The 7,571-nt window shown below is 43.7% G+C and overlaps 2 protein-coding genes across 2 annotated transcripts; both read left to right on the top strand.

Moving 5' to 3' along the window:
* Positions 1-276: 276 nt before the first annotated feature.
* On the top strand, positions 277-3,929 carry LOC135543231 (ropporin-1-like). The gene is made up of 6 exons (XM_064970353.1): positions 277-378; positions 2,349-2,502; positions 2,807-2,924; positions 3,087-3,248; positions 3,395-3,576; positions 3,857-3,929. Exons 2-6 carry the CDS (start codon positions 2,387-2,389, stop codon positions 3,921-3,923), a joined length of 645 nt encoding a protein of 214 aa, XP_064826425.1. The 5' UTR covers positions 277-378; positions 2,349-2,386; the 3' UTR covers positions 3,924-3,929.
* Positions 3,930-5,046: 1,117 nt separating this feature from the next.
* Positions 5,047-7,011, top strand: LOC135543232 (ADP-ribosylation factor-like protein 6-interacting protein 6). The gene is made up of 4 exons (XM_064970354.1): positions 5,047-5,480; positions 5,627-5,680; positions 5,851-5,983; positions 6,547-7,011. Exons 1-4 carry the CDS (start codon positions 5,324-5,326, stop codon positions 6,638-6,640), a joined length of 438 nt encoding a protein of 145 aa, XP_064826426.1. The 5' UTR covers positions 5,047-5,323; the 3' UTR covers positions 6,641-7,011.
* The last annotated feature ends 560 nt before the right edge of the window (positions 7,012-7,571 follow it).

Below are 7,571 nucleotides of genomic sequence, written 5' to 3'. Positions count from 1 at the left end.
GGATATCACTTTTAGTTGAACTAATTTATCTTAGGAAAGTTATATAGCCCTACTATTCGATTATAGGTAGAATGACTCAAGGTAAACTATCGTCTCGTATAGATCAACTACTATTCTACTGCGAAAATGTCCCAGAAATGTCTGTCGAGAGCTGCAAATGATAAAACACGAGGAAATGTCGCCCCCGTGCGAACATTAGTTATTTTTCATTTCACACACACCCAGGACTCACACACTGTGACGTCACAATTGCCGTCTGTTACGCGGGAATCACAAACTGATACAAAATAACCGGCGCATCACCTGCTACTGTTCTTCCCGCTTTCACAGCGTTTACGTCGTCTGATCAAGCGCAGAGAACTGCACCGTCTTTTACAGGTTAATTATTTAATTGATTTACATGGTTTTCATAAATGAATCCACAGTTATTAGTGGGCTATAGGGCTGCCAAGGCCCAGTGCAGTCCAAATTCAGTTTTCCTGTATTTTATATAATAATGTACAACAGCTGATGAAACTAACACTGTAAAAGTGAGCTTTTTTGTATCGGTGTTATTTCCTGATAGTTGCTTATTGAATATACAATCTACATAGTTTCGGTTTTCCATGTTGACATCATCATGCGGGAGTTCCAAACCTCACTATTCAGCGTTACCCTCCCCACTCAGACATTCCGAGCTAAATTCTTGCTTTTAAAATGTTTTTTGGTAAAAAGCTACACTACCAGTCAAAACTTTTAGAACACCTCCTCATTCAAGGGTTTTTCTTTATTCTTAACATTTTCTACGTTGTAGAATAATAGTGAAGACATCAAAACTATGAAATAACACATATGGAATCATGTAGTAACCAAAAAAGTATTTAACAAATCAAAATATATTTTATATTTGAGATTCTTCAAATAGCCTCCCTTTTCCCTGATTACAGCTTTGCACACTCTTGGCATTCTCTCAACCAGCTTCATGAGGTTGTCACCTGGAATGCATTTCAATTAACAGGTGTGCCTTCTTAAGGTTCATTTGTGGAATTTCTTTCCTTCTTAATGCATTTGAGCCAACCAGTTGTGTTGTGACATGGTATGGGTGGTATACAGAAGATTGCCCTATTTGGTAAAATACCAAGTCCATATTATGGCAAGAACAGTTCAAATAAGCAAAGAGAAACGATAGTCCATCATTGTTTTTAAGACAATACAGAACATTTCAAGAACTTTTAAAGTTTCTTCAAGTGCAATCGCAAAAACCATCAAGCGCTATGATGAAATTGGCTTTCACGAGGACCGCCACAGGAATGGAAGACCCAGAGTTACCTCTGCTGCAGAGTTTGTCAGAGTTACCAGTCTCAGAAATTGCTGTCCTAATAAATGCTTCACAGTGTTCAAGTAACAGACACATCTCAACATCAACTGTTCACAGGAGACTGCTGCAAAGAAACCACTAGTAAAGGACACCAATAATAAGAGACTTGCTTGGGCCAAGAAACACGAGCAATGCACATTAGACCGGTGGAAATTTGTCCTTTGGTCTGGTGTCCAAATTGGAGATTTTTGGTTCCAACCGCCGTGTCTTTGTGAGACACTGTGTGGGTGAGCGGATGATCTCTGCATGTGTATTTCCCACCGTAAAGCATGGAGGAGGAGGTGTTATAGTGTGAGGGTGCTTTGGTGGTGACACACTTAACCAGCATGGCTACCACAGCATTCTGCAGCGATACGCCATCCCATCTGGTTTGGGCTTAGTGGGACTATCATTTGTTTATCAACAGGACAATGACACAACACACCTCCAGGCTGTGTAAGGGCTATTTTACCAAGAAGGAGAGAGATGGAGTGCTGCATCAGATGACCTGGCCTCCACAATCCCCGACCAAATTGAGATGGTTTGGGATGAGTTGGACTGCTGAGTGAAGGAAAAGCAGCCAACAAGTGCTCAGCATATGTGTGAACTCCTTCAAGACTGTTGGAAAAGCATTACAGGTGAAACTGGCTGAGAGAATGCCAATAATGTGCAAAGCTGTCAAGGCAAAGGGTGGCTATTTGAAGATTCTCAAATATAAAATACATTTTGATTTGTTTTACAGTTTTTTGCTTACTATACGATTCCATATGTGTTATTTCATCGTTTTTATGTTTTCACTATTATTCTACATGTAGAAAATATTTAAAATAAATAAAAACCCTATGGCTGATTTTAATATAAATCTATTAAAGTACGGTACTTCTTTGTTAACAATAATTTATTTGATATTGACTTAAAAAATGACTGCATTGGGCCTATAACATTTTTATTTTAGAGTCAGGCAGATATTGCAAGAATGAGGTTAAAATACCATTTTCTTTTCACCATACAGGTGTTTTTGCTGCCACTGGTTCCCATTCTGGGTTTAGAATGTCTCACACAGGTAAAACAGTGGTCATCCCTCCAGAGCTCCCCGGCATTCTGAAGCAGTTCACCAAGGACGCCATCCGGACACAACCTGAAGACCTGCTGGAATGGGCCACACTGTGAGTAGCTTGAAGTTATGCCTAGCCACTGATGCAAGGTCAGTTTGGTATTGTAGCTTCTGAGAGGAGAAGGATGAAAGTTGGCCCTTGACCTCGTCTGCTTCCCAAATGGAACCCTATTCATTACATAGTGCACTACTTTTGACCAGGGCCCATAGGGGACAAAGTCCACTGATCTAAGGTCAGTTGTAGCTGAACTGTGTGGAATATATGCCTGCATACATTCACTACAGGCCTCCAAGACCAGGATTCCTGCTCTGCTGTATTAAACCCAGTATTGTGCTGGTATGCATGTCTGCTACAGGTACTTCAGTGCTCTGGTCCAGGGGAAGACGTTACCTGTGAACAGGACACCAGACAAAGTGGTAACCCCCAACACCATGGACCTCACACCTGAGGTACTCACCACAATGCACGAAAAGGTATGGGGCCACACACACAAACACACCACAGCTAGACACACACATGCATGACTCACGCATGTGCACACACACACACACACACACACATAAATGTGAACTCTTTCTCTCTGTGTCCCCGTCTCCCGTCTCCCTACCCCCTTCTCCCCCCCTTCCCCTTCCCAGCTACATAAGAATGGCACAGTCAGTAAGAAGGAGGTGAGCAAGATGTGGCTATCGTTAGGATTGGCTGACGACCTTCTCAGACACATCATGACAGTGGGCTGCTTCGGAGACCAACTCGACTGGATAAAATTCTTCGCCCTGTGCTGCAGCTATCTGGGAGGGGTACATATGATGTTGTGCACGCATGCAAGCACACACTCATGCATGCATGTTGCACACACACACACACACACACTTAATAACATACAGACATTATCAAATGACCTTTGGGCCCGTTATCTTGGTGACCTCTGACTTCTCTCTGGCAGACGATTAAGAACGCCATGACCCACGCGCTGTACATCCTGAACTCAGACAGCTCGTGTAAGCCCCCAGACGCCTGCGTCCCCTTCGAGACCTTCCGCTTCCTTTACTTCTACCTGGCAGCGGTGGACAAAGAGGTGTCCCAGGCCCAGATAGACCGAAACATTACCTACTTGGAGGCTCAGGCGTGAGTTGAAAAGTTACACAACTACACAAAAAACAACACAGCTACACAGCTATACAACTACACAACAACACAGCAACAAAAAAACTACACAGCTGCAAAACAACTACACAACAACCTAACAGAGACACAACAACTACACAGAGACACAACTACACAACAACACAGCAGCTACACAGTGAAAACAAAAGTTCTCAAGTACCAGGAGACACAGGTGTGAGAAACAAAATTGACTTTGCACAAAATGTGTGTATCTCTGACTGTCTGTCTGTCTGTCTCTCAGGAAGGCGCGTGATGGGATGGTGAAGGTGTCGGACTTCGTCAACAGTCGTAAAGTGCGTTTGGGATAAACTCACCCTCTTTCCCCTTTAGAACTTTGTTCTAATAAAGATGGTTCCGAAGAAAAACGCTGTTATTGCATCAATATCAGAGGACAGTGTTTGTGTATATCCTCCATCAATATCAGAGGACAGTGTTTGTGTATATCCTCCATCAATATCAGAGGACAGTGTTTGTGTATATCCTCCATCAATATCAGAGGACAGTGTTTGTGTATATCCTCCATCAATATCAGAGGACAGTGTTTGTGTATATCCTCCATCAATATCAGAGGACAGTGTTTGTGTAGTACATTAAGTGAAAAGTCAATCATGAAGTCATCACTGATTGAGGCTGCCACAACAGGCCAGAAACACATAGTAAAAGTCAAACATAGAGATTAATAGAGGACTCTAGCTCCCAAAAGCCCGGTTTAGCATAGGCAACACTATAATGGGACACATACAATGTTGTGTTCTCTAACTATCTCTAGTCCAAGCCAAATCCTGAGAGATTGGTCACTGTCGTATTCGTCAGATTAATACATTGTGTAAGATTTGTATTATTGCAGAGATGGGAGGATTCAAGGAAACAGACAGAGTTGCACGTCATTTAAAAAAAATGAAAACATATAGACAGAGTTAAGATAACTGGTTTACTGTTGATAAAATAGGCAACAGGTGTTCTCAAACGTTTTCATGTCTGACCAGGTAGGTGGATGTAATTTAAAAAAAAATCTGGTCTGGACTGTTGTGCTACAGATATATTTGGCCTAATGTATGGGATATATACAGAATAATCATTTCTCTTTATTTTAGTGGATAATCACCCGTTGAAGTGTCTTGGGGTAAGGAATGTCCCTCAGTTGAGCACCTGAGTGCATTTTGTTCAAGCTGGGCTGAAGCGTGTTTTGGTACACTTTCTTTCAATGTGTGATACATTGTTTGATAATGATGTTGCAAATTGTTTAGCTACACTGTGCTCTGCTGAACATCCCTCTAGGTCAAGTATACATAAGGTGTGCCCTACTGAACACTGGTGAGAAAAGAAGATGATAGACGTGTTCAAACCAATAGACAAGATGTTCGTTGGTTGCGTCAGGAAAAGTTATGCTATTCGGTTGGATTTACGTTTTTAGGGCGGGTTTAGTTTTCGGATACGGAAGAGGAAGGAGCTATGTTTTGAAAGCATTGTCAGAAGTTTAGAAAGTTAGGAAAAGGAACTTGTTGAAATAACTTTACATGACATTATTTACATAGGGCAATGATACTATTAAAATACATCCTAATTATATTTTAACAACGTGCGTGTCACTAATTGAAGGAAGGCAGTTTGGGAGAGGAAACTAACTTCGCTACGTTGATATCTAGCGTGTGCTTGCTTTGACAACTAGTTAGACGTTTTTGAGTTGTGTTACTTGACTTTTACCAAGATGGACATACAACACCGGCAGCGTCCGGTCAAACCGGACCAGAGTTTTTGGGACAACCGAAGACTGTGGACCGCAAGGATTTTCTCCATGCTCTGCTGTGCAATGGTGATGTCGGTCGTTGCAGTATTCTGCGCCTTTGTTTACCTCATCTTGAAAGGTACATCGTCTGTCAAGAGTTACAGAATTTTAGTCGCGCATGCGCGGATGAAGACCCTCTTGGACAGGAGCTGAATGATATTGCTTTCTGTTAATTGTTATGTATCTTGTCACTTCTGTATACTGTTTGTTGTGTGTTTGTTTCAGAGATGCAGAATGAGAGAGTGATTGGAGAGGATGGCTCAGAGGTTAGACTCCTAGGCAAGTACAGGTCTGTTCACAAAAGTTCATACACACAAAGCCTCCAGAATAGAAAATTAACAAAACATGTTCCTCTCTCTCTCCCTCCCCTCCGCCCCACCCCTCTCTCTCCCCTTTACCCCCCCCCTTCTCTCTCTCCCTCTGTCTCTCTCTCCTCCCCCTCTCTGTAGGGTTCTGGAGTGTTCTGGTCATGTCGGTGCTAGCAGGGTTCTGCTGCTGTAGCTTCACATGGACCATCACCTACTTTGACTCTTTTGAGCCCGGCACGTTCCTCCCAACGCCCCTGTCCCCTGGCCACCTCAGGTAACACACACGGCTCATAATAATGGCTGGAAAAGAGTCAATGGAATGATATCAGGCATATCAAACATGTGGTTACCATGTAGTTGATACCATTCCACTGACTCTATTCCAGCCATTATTATGAGCCGTCCTCCCCTCAGAAGCCTCTACTGACTAACCTACATTCCCTAACTCTTCCACTGGCCTTAGCCTAATTCTCTTGTCCTTTTCCTAACTCCTCTTGTTCCATCGCTGCCTGCTGTCTCCCAAGCCCAGATAGCAGGACACACACGTGTGTAAAGAGAATGATGCCATATAGAGAGAACATTATAGTCCCAAGCTATCTGTATTTTAGTCAACATGTAGTTATTGAAACAGCCTTGTTCTGTTCAATGTTCTCTACATATACAGTAGTCTAAATACCTCAGTTCAAAATTGCTGATATCTTTTAAACAAATGAGGGTCCAGAACTTTAAAGCCAATTATCTCAGAATCATCTTTTTCCAGATAGAACCCTACAGTCTCAAGGTGTCGATATGTGTTGCCACCCTTGATGTCTAATTGTGTGTGTGTGTGTGTCTCAGGCAGGTGACAGGTCACTCCTTCCACATGAGCTACAGTGTGGCGGTCCTAAATGGCATTGTAGCGGCGATCACCATCATCTGGAGCCTTACCTGACCTTACCCACAACCCCCTGTTCTACCTGACCTTACCCACAACCCCCTGTTCTACCTGACCTTACCCACAACCCCCTGTTCTACCTGACCTTACCCACAACCCCCTGTTCTACCTGACCTTACCCACAACCCCCTGTTCTACCTGACCTTACCCACAACCCCCTGTTCTACCTGACCTTACCCACAACCCCCTGTTCTACCTGACCTTACCCACAACCCCCTGTTCTACCTGACCTTACTCACAACCCCGTTCTACCTGACCTTACCCACAACCCCGTTCTACCTGACCTTACTCACAACCCTCTGACCTTACCCACAACCCCGTTCTACCTGACCTTACTCACAACCCCCTGTTCTACCTGACCTTACCCACAACCCACAACCCCTGTTCTACCTGATCTTACCACAACCCCGTTCTACCTGACCCCACAACCCCTGTTCTACCTGATCTTACCCACAACCCCCTGTTCTACCTAACCTTACCCACAACCCCTGTTCTACCTGACCTTACCTCACAACCCCCTGTTCTACCTGACCTTACCCACAACCCCTGTTCTACCTGACCTTACCCACAACCCCTGTTCTACCTGACCTTACCCACAACCCCCTGTTCTACCTGACCTTACCCACAACCCCCTGTTCTACCTGACCTTACCCACAACCCCGTTCTACCTGACCTTACTCACAACCCCGTTCTACCTGACCTTACTCACAACCCCTGTTCTACCTGACCTTACCCACAACCCTCTCTTTACCCAGAACCCCTTGTTCTACCTGACTTTACCCACAATCTTTATGTATGTGTACATATCAAGAGAAGCAGTAGAACATGATGTGATACTATGAGACAATGTGTCCACATATCAAGAGAAGCAGTAGAACATGATGTACTCCAGTACTAAAGTCAGCATCTCACTCACTAGCTCCTTGTC

The sequence above is a fragment of the Oncorhynchus masou genome, chromosome 7 (genome assembly GCF_036934945.1).
Source record: "Oncorhynchus masou masou isolate Uvic2021 chromosome 7, UVic_Omas_1.1, whole genome shotgun sequence".
NCBI lineage: Eukaryota > Metazoa > Chordata > Actinopteri > Salmoniformes > Salmonidae > Oncorhynchus > Oncorhynchus masou.
This window is presented reverse-complemented; position numbering and strand designations above follow the sequence as displayed.

Excerpts from the sequence above, each read along its gene's own strand:
- LOC135543231 (XM_064970353.1), top strand. The coding sequence starts at position 2,387 with ATGTCTCACACAGGTAAAACAGTGGTCATCCCTCCAGAGCTCCCCGGC. Across the intron at positions 3,249-3,394 it reads GCTGCAGCTATCTGGGAGGG|ACGATTAAGAACGCCATGAC; the intron begins GTACATATGATG and ends TCTCTCTGGCAG. Across the intron at positions 3,577-3,856 it reads ACCTACTTGGAGGCTCAGGC|GAAGGCGCGTGATGGGATGG; the intron begins GTGAGTTGAAAA and ends TCTGTCTCTCAG.
- LOC135543232 (XM_064970354.1), top strand. The coding sequence starts at position 5,324 with ATGGACATACAACACCGGCAGCGTCCGGTCAAACCGGACCAGAGTTTT. Across the intron at positions 5,481-5,626 it reads TGTTTACCTCATCTTGAAAG|AGATGCAGAATGAGAGAGTG; the intron begins GTACATCGTCTG and ends TGTTTGTTTCAG. Across the intron at positions 5,681-5,850 it reads CTCAGAGGTTAGACTCCTAG|GGTTCTGGAGTGTTCTGGTC; the intron begins GCAAGTACAGGT and ends CCCTCTCTGTAG.